At 41.2% G+C, this 15,461-nt stretch overlaps 2 protein-coding genes across 5 annotated transcripts in view; one reads left to right on the top strand and one right to left on the bottom strand.

Moving 5' to 3' along the window:
• The first annotated feature begins 1,067 nt into the window (after positions 1-1,067).
• Positions 1,068-9,959, top strand: LOC122156491 (butyrophilin subfamily 3 member A2-like). Of its 3 annotated transcripts, XM_042811242.1 has the most exons (12): positions 1,069-1,243; positions 2,815-3,171; positions 3,825-4,109; positions 4,837-4,935; positions 5,308-5,334; positions 6,083-6,109; positions 6,533-6,559; positions 6,924-6,950; positions 7,394-7,420; positions 8,050-8,070; positions 8,253-8,279; positions 8,980-9,959. In XM_042811242.1, exons 1-12 carry the CDS (start codon positions 1,171-1,173, stop codon positions 9,513-9,515), a joined length of 1,533 nt encoding a protein of 510 aa, XP_042667176.1. In that variant the 5' UTR covers positions 1,069-1,170; the 3' UTR covers positions 9,516-9,959. The 3 variants fall into 3 exon arrangements, with proteins under 3 accessions (XP_042667178.1, XP_042667177.1, XP_042667176.1); XM_042811244.1 differs by lacking the exon at positions 6,533-6,559 and having other exon boundaries at positions 1,068-1,243; XM_042811243.1 differs by lacking the exon at positions 8,050-8,070 and having other exon boundaries at positions 1,068-1,243.
• Positions 9,960-12,464: 2,505 nt separating this feature from the next.
• The window catches only part of LOC122156492 (butyrophilin subfamily 1 member A1-like), a 13,798-nt gene continuing 10,801 nt past the window's right edge, over positions 12,465-15,461 (bottom strand). For both annotated transcript variants that reach the window (XM_042811245.1, XM_042811246.1), the window contains 3 exons: positions 15,291-15,311; positions 13,873-13,899; positions 12,465-13,146 (listed from right to left, as the gene is read on the bottom strand). In XM_042811245.1, coding sequence (XP_042667179.1) covers positions 12,584-13,146; positions 13,873-13,899; positions 15,291-15,311 — 611 coding nt within the window. In that variant the 3' untranslated portion in view covers positions 12,465-12,583. The remainder of the gene's footprint in view (positions 13,147-13,872; positions 13,900-15,290; positions 15,312-15,461) is intronic.

The following is a 15,461-nucleotide window of genomic DNA, read 5'->3' as shown; positions in this document are numbered from 1 at the left end:
AAGTGAACGCTATGCATGTTCTTCAAGCTTATCTCCATGTGCACAGTGTTACTACTATGCCCTAGAGAAATCAGTCCCTTCCTGTGTGGAGATAGGAGAGGCTGTACTGGAGTAGTTTTGATTGGATTAAATTTATTTCAGAGGTTGTATGGAAACCTCTGCTTGGGGAAAAGCAATTACATGTTATGTTAAAAATATGTGAAGATTGAAAAATGTAGAGAGACTCTTTAAGTTTACAGTTCTAGAATTTGCGTGTCTATATATTATTCCCATTTTTCTTTAGAGTAACCTGATAAGTTACATTTCATTTTTCCTATGTATTTCTCTCCAAGGAGTTCTATCTTATTAGTTAGGTAATAGAAACTACTTTTACTATGCATACATGCCAGGAATAATCATTTGAACTCCAACACGTGGCACTTAGGTTAGGAATCTTCCAAGCTGAATGCATGGTTCCATGGCAAACACATCTGTTAGTGCTAAAATACTACTCTATTCAAAAGGGAAAACGATGGGAAAACTGTTCCTTAGTCTTTTGATATTTTTAATAGTCATGCCTTCCTCCATAAAGAAAATGCAAAGACAAGTCACATTATTTTTCAGTGAGTAAGAGAATTCACATATGGAATTAGAGTGCAGATTAAATGTTTTCTAGTGAGACCTAGAAATGAAGGCGCATTTCATGTGACAAGTTTGCCTTAAAATTTCCCCTGCCTGAAGGTAACAACCATACATCCTCCAGTGTCTGTATTTATTCTGTCTTCATCTACAAAAAATGACTAGAGTTTTCCTAAACACAAGGTGTCTTTTAGACCCTTCAGGGATAGGACTGTAAAACACCCTTCTGATCCATTCTCATGTCCTTCTAAGTCGTTCAGAAATACCTCTCTCGGTCTCTGCAGGACAAGTGGAAGTCTTAGAATCTTAACATAAGTCATAGACTTCCATTCTAAACAACATATTCATTCATTTTCTTTATTTTTCTTCCACGAAACATAAGCATTTTAAAGGGTTTATCTTTGTATCACTCCACGTACTTTGATATCTATATAAACATACGCCTTTCATTCCCAATTCGGTCTTCTAATTTTCTGTTCCATACTTGGAAAGATTACAGGCATGTGGTAAGATTTGGCCTTGGTTACTGAAGGCATCCAAACCTGCGTGGTGATGGCTTCCAGATTTCAGCACACAGTGAATCTTCACATTATAATTTTCCTACAGATAGTTCATTTGATTAAAGGTAAGTCTGGGTTTTGTTCTAATTTGATTTAAATGGTACTAAATTTCCAAAGCTGATGGGTTGTTCTAGAACTTAAAAACAAACAAACAAACAAACAGAAAAAAAAAACAGGAATTGAAAGAAATGGAGAAATTTACTTGTGTGTTTTCATATAGCATTATACATAGATTTACTGATTTCTGAGATTGTTTTTTCAGGGAGCTTTCTTTTTTTCTTTGCTTCGACTTCTTTTCTCAGCTCAGCTGGTCCTGTCACTTAATTGGGCTCAGAAACCTACATTTCTTTGGGTATTGTCCACTTCTGAGTGATGGAGTAGGAGAGTAAAATCTGCAAAGGTCTGCTAGAATATTTTCCAATAAAAATCAAAATTAACTATGTCTAATTTTCATAAATGACCATATTTTAACAAAGAATTTCACATGAAATCTCTTTCCTGTTGTGTGTTTCATCTCTAAAGGAAGGTACACAAGTGAAAATATGATTGGCATCTGATATTAGGTAGGCATAAGCTTGCCTTTCGAATTAAAGCTTTACATAACGAGCCTATCTTTCTTCATGGTAGTATGCCATTTCTGCCTCAGAATCTGTCTGCAAATTAAGCACAGTTTTTCTGGTAACCCTTCCCTGAGGTTACTCTGCATTCTGAGTGGGTAAGTGATGGTGTTGAACAACGGCAGAGGACAGAAAAGTCTTCTTCCACTTACAAAACTGACATAGAATCATAGAACGGCTTGGGTTGGAAGGGATCTTAAAGCCCTTCCAGTTCCAACCCCCTGCCATGGACTTGTTGTCATCTAGGTCAGACTTCTTGTACTAGATCAGGAGGGCCATCCCAAACCGTCATCAAGTAACTCCACAATTTCTATGGGCAGCACCTCACCACCATCTCAGTGAAAATTTTCCCCTTGATGTCTAATTGCAATCTCGCATCTTTCAGAATAACTAGTCCTATCACTATCAGACTGTGTAAAAAGTCACTCTCCCTTCTGTTTATAAGCTCCCTTTATGTGCTGGAAAGCTGCAGTGAAGTCACAAACGAGCTTTTTCTTTTCCAGACTTAACAAGACCATCCCTCTCAGCCTCTTTACATAAGAGGTGCTCCAGTCCTCTGAGCATCTCTGTGGCCCTTTTCCAGACTTATTCCAACACTCCTCATGTTTCTCATGGTGGGGGTTCCAGGTTTGAGCACAGCACATCTTATGAGGCCTCACATAGTAGAGGGGGACAATTCCCACCCTCTCCCTGCTGCTACCCCTCTGTCAGTGCAGCACTCAATGTCTTTTGGGCTACAAGTGCACATTGCTGGCTTCTTACGCACCAGAATCCCTGAGTCCTTACCGTGATGGGATTTCTTGCTCTCCATTTGTCTCATCTCATCAGCGCCTGATTTCAAAGTAGGAAATTATTGAAATAATTCTTGAGATAATATCCTGATCCACAGCATTTCCTGATACACTGATTTTTATCAGAACGGAAGACCTGCATTCACTAACTGACATTACTGCTTCCTGTACAAAATGCTAATGAGAACATCTGTGGCTGGCAAGATTTACATCTACATCTTCTTTCAGGTCAGTTAAGAATTATACCTCCTTACGATCCTGTGCTTGGAGTTGTTGGAATGGGAGTCACCCTGCCCTGCCAGCTGGAAGCTAAGACAATCTCAGAGGGAGTACTTGTTCAGTGGACAGTAATTGGAAATCCCGTAAACTATGAAGTGACTACCTATGATGGAAGAAATGCACAGAATCCAGTAAAGGAGAATAAGGCATACCTGGGCCGTACAAATTTTTTTCTGAGTGAAGTTACTAAGGGGAACTTATCCCTTCACCTGAAAAATGTCATGGTCTCCGACAAAGGGAAATATATCTGCAGTGTCTCTTTGGAGAACTGGTACGATGAAGTGGTGGTTGACCTGAATGTGGCAGGTGAGTGGAATGTCTTTTCCAAGGTTCCAAAACCTTCCAAAAAGGTGCTTTTGATTTCTTACTCAGTGCAGTTGTGTATCTTTGGTAAGGACGATGGGGTTCTGTTAGCCATGAGGAAGACCAGCCTCCACTCTGGTAGTCTTCCTTCATTGACATCTGGACACTAAAAATATCTTTTTAATATTCTCTTACATGTGGGTATGAAAATGTGTAAAGGGAGTAGGGCTGAATGCTGCAATAAACCAAACCTATTTATGTAGAAGTGAGGCAACTGTAGGCCAGCTGAGAGGGTATTTTGTGTTTCAACCCATTTTTGTTGCCCCATCTTACACATCACTTTTCTTGTCCAGTATTCCAACTGTAGTCTCATAATAGTGTCATCCAAATCTATTTCAACAGCAAATTTTCTGCTAGTCAGTATGGTGTCGTGATTACTCCTTTTCATTTTTATTTCAAATTATTTATGAAGGTATCAAAAATGTCTGAAAAAAAAATTCTTTATCAGTACAGGAAGAGAGATGCTGAATACAGGCATCTCCATCTGTTCAACTCACACAGTGTGTTTATGGACAAATCTGAGGAAGATCTTTCCAACATGGGCTGCTCAGTCAGAGAATATCTCATTGCCTGTTTGTTTCTTTCCTTCTCTACAGCTCAAGGTAAGGACTCTGCAGTTCATATGGATGGCCACGTGGATCAGGGCATTGGAGTCACCTGCAAGTCCCAGGGATGGTTTCCACAGCCTGAGGTAATTTGGCTGGACAGCAAAGGACAGACAAGGAAGGAGAAAGTGGTCACACAAAGACTGCAGACTTCTTCAGGCCTTTTTGACGTTGTCAGTTCCATGGCCCTAGAACCAGGAACTGACATGGAAGTCTCCTGCAGAATAGTCAATGATATCCTCAACACAGCACGTGAATCGCGAGTCCTGGTTTCAGGTAAGTGAACTCCAGGGCTGATATTTATGAGAACCAGTTTGCTGGCTGCTGTCCTTCATCTCTCCATTTTTCCCAGAGAGATTGTGGATATCCAGAAAAGACATAAATGGCAAGTGCTGAGATGGATAACGTTATAAGAATTAAAATTTCATATTACTCATTAAGTTCAGAATTCATCTTATCAAGAAATATTAGTCAATTCTCATTGATCATCACGCGGGAGCACTGAAATGATTTGGAAAGGGAATGATTTAGAAGTGCCTGTAGGAAATGGTGAAGGTCTGCTCTCATCCTCTTTCTCTCCTTGACAACAGCATGATGACTCTGCACAACAGCAGGTGCCACCCTCCCATTTGGATCTTAATTTCAAAAGTAAAGCAGAAGACTCCTTTTTTTCCATCTGAAATAGACAGTTTTTCGTTCCCAAAAACTTCATCTATAAGGACAATAATTAAAATAATGTCCTCAGATGGATCACTCAACACATACTTCTTACAGAAAGGTGGCATCTCACAATATATGAGATGCTCTGTCAATTTCTCTATCTGGCAATGCACCGTGGAGAATGGGAGGGCAGCCATAACTGCCACAGATGGAAAAAAGAGTCCCAATGTGATACAGTACAGCAAAAATTATAGCATTAAATTCACATGCCTTAGACACTGGATATGTCCTAGAGTTTTTTTCACAAACATTCATTGAAAGGAACACTGTTTATATTTTACAGAGGTCTTCTTTCCATCCACTTCACCTTGGATGACCGCATTCCTTGTGATTATATTTTGTGCTGTGGCTGTTATCGCTGCTGCAGGCTATAAGCTGAAGAGTAAGTATTTACACCAACAACAGCTGATATGGAAGTTGTAACCACACTGCAAAGTGCAGTTAATGGAAAATGAAGTGTCATTTCAATATGAGCGTGAGAAAGAAAGAGACAGGAATGAGATGGAGAGAGGAAAAAAGTGATAGGTGTGTGAGAGTGACATATGTGTGAATGCACAAAACATCCTTAACAAGGAGGTTGTTTGTGAGATACAATTTTAAGTGATCACAAATGATAAATAGGCACTGAATACGCGGCTCATCTTTAGAACAGTGCTTTTTTAGGAATAAAACTCATATTGGGATTATACTATGATAATTTAAACAGATTTTTTTTTTCTTGGGAAAATAATTAAAATTCTTCTTCCTTTTCCAGTTCATTATGCAAGAAAACAAAAAGAAGGTGAGTAACAAGGGGGCTAAGTAAACCCACACAATCCTACTTTGGGACAATAGCCTCAATTTTTGAGCTAGCAACAGTCTCAGAAGCATTTTCATAGATTACTGTTCCGATAAGAATGCAGGAACAATCAATACTAAGACATTTCAGTTTTGTAATGCACCAAGGTGCATTGCCTGTTTTTTCTCATCAGCTACAAGTACCACCACTGCTGCCTCAGCAGGGAGTTCTGCTTCCACCACTCACAGGCAGAGCTAGTTGTCAACACAGATAAACTCTTCTCTCTAGTGTCACAATAAAGCCAAAAGTTTCTGTAGCTTCAGAGGCAAAAGCAAACTGTGTTCGTTCAACAGGTCCCAGAAACAAGAATTTGTTGCATACTGATGTGTCAACACCAAACAATGAATCCAATATGAATATGTATTATTCATAAGCCTGCCTTCTTGTGTAAGGAAGTTCCTCCTGCCCACAGTATTTCTCCAGACAGGAGATAATTGCAGGGATTCTTTTGTGAATGCCTGACAGTATTCCTGTTTCAGTAGCTCATGTTTCTTCTAGTATTTTTAAGATGCTCTTCTACTAAAAATATTCCCCTGTTATAATGATTTAGTTGTTGTTCTGCAGAACTCATGGGCTCAACTTCCACTGAGCATTTCAGATTATTCTATTCTTTTTTTTTTTTTTTTTTTTTTTGAATATTTAAATCAATAATTAATATGACAATTTTTGTTGTCTGCTGTTTTATTCTTAGAAACAACGATGGACGAGCTCAAAAAGAGTAAATACTCATTTTCTCCTATTATTAGATGTGATCACAGAGAGAATAGATTTCAACTCCATGAGGAAATCACTACTGGGGAGAAGAGCTGGTGGGAGGAGGGGTGTGTGGATTTCCTACTTGAAATCTAAGGGACATGACAGGTAACTAGATGAGATTGAGATATTCAACAGGTAGGTGCCTTAAAGAGGCTGTATGGATATCATTTCATCCTTCTCACTGGTTGTGAAGTTGTGTGTTGAGTTACCAGGTTGTCATTTGGCTTCTTCATTGCCTTTTGCTCACCAGGTAGATTGGAATAATCACAGTTGGTCCTATGTAAACAGATCATGCAGGAATTAGCATTCAGAACAATGAGTAATGTCTGTTTTACAATTTGATACTGTAACAGACGCAATGATAATCAGATGTCATCTCTTTCAGACAAAGAGGATTTGGAGAAAGACTTAGGTAAGAAGATGGTTTTGATAGTTCTTCAATTACTTCTGGTCAGCAAGCTATTTACATCCCCAAAAGAGCAAATGAGATGTAGAACATTTTGATATGAAGTTCTTCTGGATGTGACTGTTTCTTTTATCAAATATTATTGTGACCTGCGCTGATGGTTCATCACAAATCCAAAGATTCAAAATATCATTATGATCCATTTTCCATGAACCTTTTGGAGCTTTTGTTATTGAGTGCAATGGCATAAATTTTAAAGCATATCTGATCATCCTTTGAACTTTCTTTTAAAAAGCAACTGTTCAAGTCAGTAATGTTTGCTTTTTCTTTTCTTTTTCCTTTGGTATTTTCTGTCTGCTGGTCAACTTAGACTCAGAGAAGAGGACACGTGATGCAGGTAAGGAAATACTGCAAACAAGACAGTTTTGATGCATTCTTAGTAGTAAAAGGGAAAGAAACTCAGCTATTTCAGTACAAATCAAGGCAGCTTGTTTCTAGTTAAATGGTTAATGCTTACATTAAATGGCTATGAACATTATTATACAGCATGGCTATGCTTCTAGAAGCCCTGAGATACTTTCTTTCCTCTCTGTAATCCACCCGCCTTGAGTTTTGCTGGCCATACAAGAGTTTCTTGAAGCTCTAGTTTATGGCTCCTGTGCTTTTTCCCTTCTTGGTCAAACCTTTAACATATAATTGACAATATTTGCCTGGTAAATTTTAAAGGAAACTTCATTTCAGTGTTGAATTCTCAATGTGTGAATTATCTGCATCATACTCAACTCTGAATCCTCTTCTCCTCGAGATTCCTTCTCACTTATTAAAGCCATTATTTTGCAGGATACTCTGCAACGAAACATTGGCTTGGTAAGATAACAACTATAAATCTTACTCTTGTGAACCTTACAAAAAAATAAAGTATTCAGACCAGTGTGAGGAAGCCACACCTGAGCATGAACAGACTGCACCGACCTCATCACAGTTCAGATCTCTTTCCTCCTTCAATGCAGATGTCAAGAGGCATGCTGTAAGATTTTCCTGAACTGTGATTAATCCTTCTTGCCAGAAGCTGCTATACCTAAAGCTAGGCAGCCATAACGTGCTATGAATTGTTCCATTGCAAAAACATCTGGTGGCACTGGTCAATGGAAAGCTGGACATGAGCCAGCACTGTGCCCACACAGCCCAAAAAGCCAACTGTATCCTGGGCTGTATCATAAGATGCACCTCAGGGGAGCTGATCATTTCCCTCTACCCTGCGCTGCTGAGGCCTCACCTGAGGTACTGCGTTCAATGTGGAGCCTCTCCTGCACTAATTCAAAACATGCTAGTATTTACATGTTGTGTAGCTTGATGTCCTGTGGTCTGGGTTTGTCCAGCTTTGAAAAACTGAACCACAACACAGACAAACCTCATATAAAGATTATTGGTGTCAGTAACTAGAACATCCTTTCAACAAAATACATTTTAATAACTAGAATGTATTTTTCTTGCAGACATACTAGAATGTGAATTGGGTAAGTGGTTTTAAAGTTTTGTTTTCTTGGAATACGTGCTGCTGCTTTACATAAAGTCAACCCTTGGGATGAATTTCAGTGATGGCAATAACTGCACAACAGAAGGCAACGGAAGACAGGCTGACAGTTGTGTAATCACACAACAGATTCACAAAACTCTTTCCTCTCTTTCTCCTCTGCAGATTTCTGGAAAGCTCAGGACAAAGCAGGTAAGCAGACAGAAGAAAGGGTAGGAAAATGGTGTATTTCTCTGTCCAAGTTCTCCGGAAATGACAGTGGCATGATCTTAGAGGTTGGCCAGCTGAGCTGGAATCACAGGAATAAGCCTTCACTTTAAATGGATAAAACAAAATGAGGCTTGGAGGTGACCATTGGAAACACTGAGAAAAAAAGTTGCAGAATTGTGTTCATGTAAGGACTGAATGTATAATAATAATAGCAATAATAATAATGATCATAGAATCATGGATTATGAAATTGCTCAGGTTAGAAAAGACCATCAAGTTCAAACACAGCCTAACCAAGCTACCCTAACTCTAGCAACACTCCGCTAAATCACGTCCCTGAGCACCACATCCAAACAGTTTTAAAGACATCCTGGGATGGTGACTCAACCACCTCCCGGACACAATGGAAAAGTGAGAGAGAGTAATTAATTATAAAGCGTGTGAAAGACAGTGAGAATCACCTGGATTTGTCCACAAGAGAGACATCATGGCTATGACAGCTCCAAGGGACCTGTCAGTTCCTACATGTCTGTTTCTTGCCCTGTCTGGGGAAAACATTTCAATTCCTTGTCAAATCATGCCCAGAGTACTGAAGCCCTGAAATGCTTCAACCCATTTCCCACTCCAAAGGTATGTTCCTGAAACACTTTGCTCACTGGGTCATTGTCATCTTCCCCTCCAGTTCCCTTTACGGTGAATTCTGAATGCCAACTCCTCAAGATCCAAGTGCCAGGGGCTCCAGATGTTGAAAGCAATGCAACTGAACCTGCTGACCTGAGCAGCCCCTTCACAATCCCTGTCCTGGTGGCAAAGGAAGGGTTTGCATCTGGGAAACACTACTGGGAAGTGGATGTGGGCCAGCAGCAGGACTGGGTGCTGGGGGTCATGAGGCACAAAGGGAAACAAGAGGAGCAAGGGATACTTGCAAGAGGGGACTTCTGGGCTCTGCAGAAAACCAGGGGAGAGGTTTTCTCTATCAAAGGAAACAACAGGCCAGAGAAGAAGGAAATGAATGACGCAATGATTGGTGTGCTTCTGGATTTGGAGGAAGCACAAGTCTACTTTTACGATGCAAAGAAGAGAAGCAAAGCATTGAGAATATCTATAAGCCTTGGAAAGGAATCTGCAGAAGTGTTTCACCCTTTTCTATCGAAAGGGGAATTGAGATTCATGCCTGTTTGTCATCAAAATATTCCCGTTCCACTAACGAATCCATAAATTGCTCAGAGAATTGTCTAGGGAAGGACAGTTCAGTCAAAGGTAAAAGGGAGAAATCACGAACAAACGTCAGCATAATGTAAAACAAAATGAGAAAGAAAGACGTAGATAAGAAAGGCACAAAATTCTAGAGAGGACAAAAGAACCAGTTAGGATTATTAGGTTGGAGCCATATTCAGAAAACCCTGGTTAGTTGATTGAGTTCTTGTTATTGAGTAAGAAAGTCTCAAGTTTACAAAACATATTCAGTTCCCAGAAGTGACAGCTGTAATTTAGGAGGTGCTATATAACCTGTCTTTCCATCACTTTGCTGCGGGAGGAGTTGCATCCATGCTCATTTCCAATTTGCGTTTAAGTTTGTTGGAATCCATTTAATTAGGCAAGCCCAATTCCACTATATTTGTATCAAGAAACTAAATAAATGTTATCTGATGGAAAAAAAAACATATTTAAACATATTTTCTTTCTTAAGCACATTAGAACATTTACGGTTAGATACAGTGATGTGTGAGCTATGGTGTCAGCCAGTGGAGTGAAGGGTCCTACTGTCAGCAGGTAGATGGCCTTGTGGGCTCTTAGCCTGGGATGGTGCCTATGGGGATTTTTGTGTGTGGACTGGGTGCAACTACTGGAGTTAAGCCAAGGGTGTTGGCCACAGATGTGGGGTCAGCTACAGGAGTGAGTGAGGGTCCTGGTATCATGGTTGGAGAGTTGTCTCCAGGACTTGGGAGGGCACCACGGTCTATGAACCCAGAGTGCCAGACACTTGGCAGATCAATGACGGTCTGGGGGTCTGCTACTGGAGTCAGGCTGAGCTGTAGGCTGTAGAACCGCTACTGAAGGGAGCAGGGAGGGCCCTGACGTGATGTACTGGAGCAAGTGGGGGTCTTCTACTCCCAGCCATGGGAAGAGACTAGTCTGTTTTCCCAGATACTGGTGGGACTGGTGTGAGTGAGACAAGTGTCTCCACCCCAGAGGCAGAAGTAGGGCACTGGGTTACAGCCCATGAGCCTGGTGTCACCTGCTGAGTGCATCAAGTATGTGCATCTTCACCAAACAGATGTGCGTGGGATAAGCATGTGTATTGACTCGTAAAGTTTAAGCTGGAACAGCCTGTAAGAAGTGGGAATCCTGAAGTCTGAGTCAGGTGATTGGTTGGTGGGTTTGTGCTGGTACGCCCAGGGGAACTTGCAAACATGGTGTGCTTGAGAGACAAGTCTAAGCATGCATGTTGCAACTTCAAGACGGGCTACATGGCAAAGCAGACAACCCTTAATTCCCCCAACATATGGGAATCAAATCTCTCCTTGCTGGGCACCTTTCTGTTATGCTCTTTCCAACTTCAGACACTTCCAGGATGATCTGTGTCAAAGGTGTCATTAAATGCAATAAGGTAATTTCTTAAGTACTAAATAACAGGAGGGCTACTGCTTTTATGCTTTCTATTGGTTGACCCTCTGCATTTATTCCCCTGCCTTGTTATGATCTTCACTCTGATATGTCCTAGGAAATTTCTTTGCCCAGGATGTCTTCTAGCAACCTAAGTTTCCCTTTTCCCTTGTCTCTCACCTGCTGTGTACTGAGGGTCACCAGCATGCAATAAATGCAAAGCAACTGGCAGAGAGTGTCTCTTGATCAATGACATGAAACATCAAGGAAGAATGTAATTAAGCCTTGCACTTAATCGTTGAAATTGTACAGTGGCAAGCAGAGAATAAGAGTCACACTTTGGATCACAGCTTCTCTGCACAAGAAGAGAGGAGAGAAGGCTGAGCATTCATGACTGTGCCGGGCAGCAGCTGCTGCCAGCCATAAGGATAAGGGATATCAGGGCAACTGACATGCCACTTCCAATTCAATCACTGAATTGAATACATTCCTGACACTCTCAATGGAAATCCAGACTGTAGTTTGTTCTGTTCATTATACAGACAGCAGTATGTTCACTGGCTGTGTAGAGTTTCTTGAATATCCTGTAATTGTGATAGTCTGATATATTGAACATAACAAGACTTCAGTGCCAAAACTGGGATCACTCAGTGTTTAAGTCAAGCTGCCCTCAGCTCCTCTGATTTTTGTGGACAAGCTAGAATACAAAGGGACTTATATTCTCCCCAGCTTCTTTAAGGCAACACTAGCACATTAGGATCAGGTGTTCTAACAGCAGCAGACACCAACAAAGAGTGAAGTAAAGATATTCTTGCTCTGGCAGAGGCTATTCTGAAAACTGTGTGAAGGAGACTGTGCATGCATCCTAAAATAGGTTCTTGAGCATGTATCCATTCTCTCCTGAGGAGAGAAAAAGATGAAATCCATGAATCTAGAAATAGCAGGAAGGGCAGGAGAGGTCAACAATAAATTCACTGACATGCAAGCTTAGAAATGTATGAATTCAGTCTGTACTCACTAAAATTGAGAGGGTATTAGTACCCTGTAAATTCTCCTGAACACTTTTCAGACCAAATACCAAAATGAGGAAGGCTGGAACATATTCCACACCATTTCCAAGTGAAAGGACTTTCTGCAGAAAGAAACACTGATGGAAAGTCAGTCAGGTTGTTTTCAGCAGGCACTTTGTTTTTGCAACTGATATACAAGGATCTGCCATGACTGGTGATCATCTAGTATCAGAAGTCAGAGGTATTCTTCAGCAGCGTGGTTTCAGCTCATCAGAAAGCTCTCCCACGCTAGGACACTAGCCAACTTTTGCACATAAATGTCATGAATATTTCCTGTGATGATCAGTGCACAGAAAAAGAATTCATGCTCTTCCTCACATCTGATGGAATGATACCTACGCAGCCATACATGCATAAAACAGTTCCTGTGCTTAGAAAACACTTGTGTAGGTTCATAGAAACACCTGGAGACTCTCTCTACCCATTGACTAGGAGGCCTGAAGTGAGAGATTTCCTGCAGAAAATGGCTCACGGAAGACTTAGCAAGCAATGGTGAAAGAATTTTATATTTCAACTTGGTGGCACAAAGCATGGGGCTGAATGTAGTGTACTTGGACCTCAGACTCACTTTTCAGTCATTAATTAACTGTACATTTTTACTTCAACCATTCATTTGTCATCATCATCAAACCCCCATGCAATTCTTAGAGGCTCAGTGTCAGAATTGGTTGCAGATGAACCTGTTGAGAAGAAGGGAAAAAGCTTCACATTCTGGCTGTGATAATTAACAAAGCTAAAAACATACATCATTTTTTTCTGATGAACATTGAAGAATGACAACTTCTTGGATGAGATGTCCAGGAAGATCCCAATCTTCTGTGGTCTGCCACTCACAGTTAAACGGGTCCAGGGATCCGAGTGGGCCCAATACTCTTGCCCATCTGCTAACCCTATGACCCAGAAACCATTCTCTGGGGACAGAGCCACTGTCTCTTTCCGAGTCACAGTCTCCTGGGCAACACCCAAGTTCCAGTTGAGCTTCTTTCCAACATCCACTTCCCAGTAATGTCTCCCCGATGTGTAACCTTCTTTTGCCAACAGAAAAGTGTGGGAATCAAATCTCTCCTCCTTGCTGGGCACTCTTCTGATCACACCGGTGTCTGTTACACTCTTCCCATCTTCAGACACTTGCAGTCTAGGATGAGCCGTGTCAGCATCGAGGGTGACATCAACTGCAATAACAAGGCAACTTCTTAAGTACTAAATAGCAAGAGGTCAACTGCTTTGAGACTTCCTATTGGTTGAACCAATGAATATGTATTTATTCCCCTGCCTTGTCTTGATCTCCACTCTGATAGGCCCTAGGAAATTTTATGCCCAGGATACCACCAATTTCCGGCAACCCAACTCATCTCCCTTCACCTTTGTGTCTCATCTGTGACATACTGAAAGACACCAGCATGCAACAACAGCATGCAACACAAAGGAGAAATGTAAGGAGATTATAAGCTTTTGATTAAGGAATTGTTCAGCAGTAAGGAAGAGACCAGACAATAACAGCCATGCTTTGGAACACAACTCCTCTTTGAACAAAACCAGAATCACAAAATCTTGCAAGGGAATGAGGAACAATTCCATTCACCAACGCTGCATGATAAATTCAGCAGGTTTGTGTGCACTTAGCAGTAGTATTGCTCTAGATGAACACCCTGAAACAAACTCCACCTTCTTATACAGATCAAACCTCTAATTTTATAGAAGAAACAATTGTGTTATATATCTCAGAAGAACAGAAATTAGTGAAACGTTTATAGGCCAGCAAATGGATAACTAAAGGATTCAAAATCAGTTCTTTCTCTTGTGCTGTTACTTACAGAACAAGAGGCCTGAGAACAAATGGTTACTCAAGAGCTATATCAAAGCTTTAAGAGGTGGGATTCAGAATGTATTTTACTTACCTTTATGTCTTTGTGCACGCAATAACTCTACAGGAAAAAAAAAAAAAGGAAGAAAAATGTTTTCAGGAAATCTAGTCTCCAGTGACTTAACAGCCCACGCTACTGGCAGACAATCCAGTACTTCTGTTATTGCTTGCCTGTTCTGCATGTAAGAAGGCCATTTTATGATTATCATCTTCCATGACAAAGGACAAGAATATTTGAAACCAGGAAAACATCAGCTGATTACACAGAAGTGTGTTATACTTAAACAGTAAGTTCAAAACTTCCATAAGATCCCACACAACTAAAAGGAAGAGACAAAACCTACTGTGTCCGTGACAGAGCCCAGAGAGTCTACTTCTCTGGAGATACTCAAAAGCCACAAGGATGTTTTTCTGTGCAACCTATAATAGGAAACCTGCTTTAGCAAGAGGACTGGGTGACCTAGAGGTGTCCTTTGTAAGCCACGCAGTTCTGTGATTCTGAAATCAGTTTTGAAAATAATCAGAAGCTGCAGGAGAGAACAGCCCAGGAGATAAGGAGAAACACATCCAGGTGAAGTCCTCCCTTCAATCTTGGTTTTGCAACGCGAGCACTCAAGGACATTCAACACTTAACATTCACTAAACAGATTCTGAGAGAGTGCTGAAAGGCAAAGATAACACAAACAGTAACTCCACAGTTAGGCTGAGGAAACACTTCCAAAACAAGCAGATAAAAATACATTACGCAAGTGGTCCAGACTCCTCAAAAGTAACATACAACATTCACACTGGCCACCACAAAGCAATGAAGTCCTGAACAATAAGAGAAAATCCATGTGGTTTGGATGATATTCTTGAGACCAACCCGGGAGATGACAAGCACCAGTTGGAACACTGAGAACTGGGGAGGTGGTAGGCTCAATCATAGACCTGTCTGGAGATACTTGGCATTGCAGGAATAGCCCTCTTTGCTATCCCCAAGGCCTTATCCCAATAGAAAATGCCTGAGGGCAGGCTGAGGGATTCAGATTTATTTGCACTGAGGTTCTCTGCCCAATCAATGCAGACAGCGCAGAAGAAGACGCAATGTCAGTAAAAAATGCAAGGGTCCCACAGTACTGCTTCCTTGGATTTCCCAACCCAGCAAGGAAAAACACAGGATTCAGGAGGTGCCTTGCCTCATGCTGTGCCATACTGGCCCACACACCCCTCACACTAGAGCCAGAATAATTTCACCACTCAAAGCATCATTGTCAACCACAGGAGAACAGGCTGTCAGGGGCCAACCATCACTACCCTTAGAGTCGTTGCCATGCCTCAATTCTCCATGCTCCATTCTCATTTGCTCCAAAAACTCCTCCAACACACATTGCCATCACCAGCACAACACCATGACAAATAAACCTGAATATTGGTGGAAGGGATGGCTTGCCAGGGGACAGTCCCACTCACCATTCTCCTTCTTCAGAGTCTCTGCAGAAAGAAAAGGAGGAAGGGGGAAACACCTGGGTTAGCACTCTATCACTCACAAATGCTTGGAAACAGTGTGGGACGCCTTCAACAAGGCACCCTCACGCTACATAAACACAGTCGTTTTGGTTGAGATTCCTCAAGCACAGAAGC

The sequence above is a fragment of the Centrocercus urophasianus genome, unplaced genomic scaffold (genome assembly GCF_019232065.1).
Source record: "Centrocercus urophasianus isolate 14NV4802_14NV808 unplaced genomic scaffold, USGS_Curo_1.0 seq_1233, whole genome shotgun sequence".
Classification (NCBI taxonomy): Eukaryota; Metazoa; Chordata; class Aves; order Galliformes; family Phasianidae; genus Centrocercus; species Centrocercus urophasianus.
The sequence above is the reverse complement of the archived record's forward strand: the minus strand, read 5'-3'. Positions and strand labels throughout refer to the sequence as shown.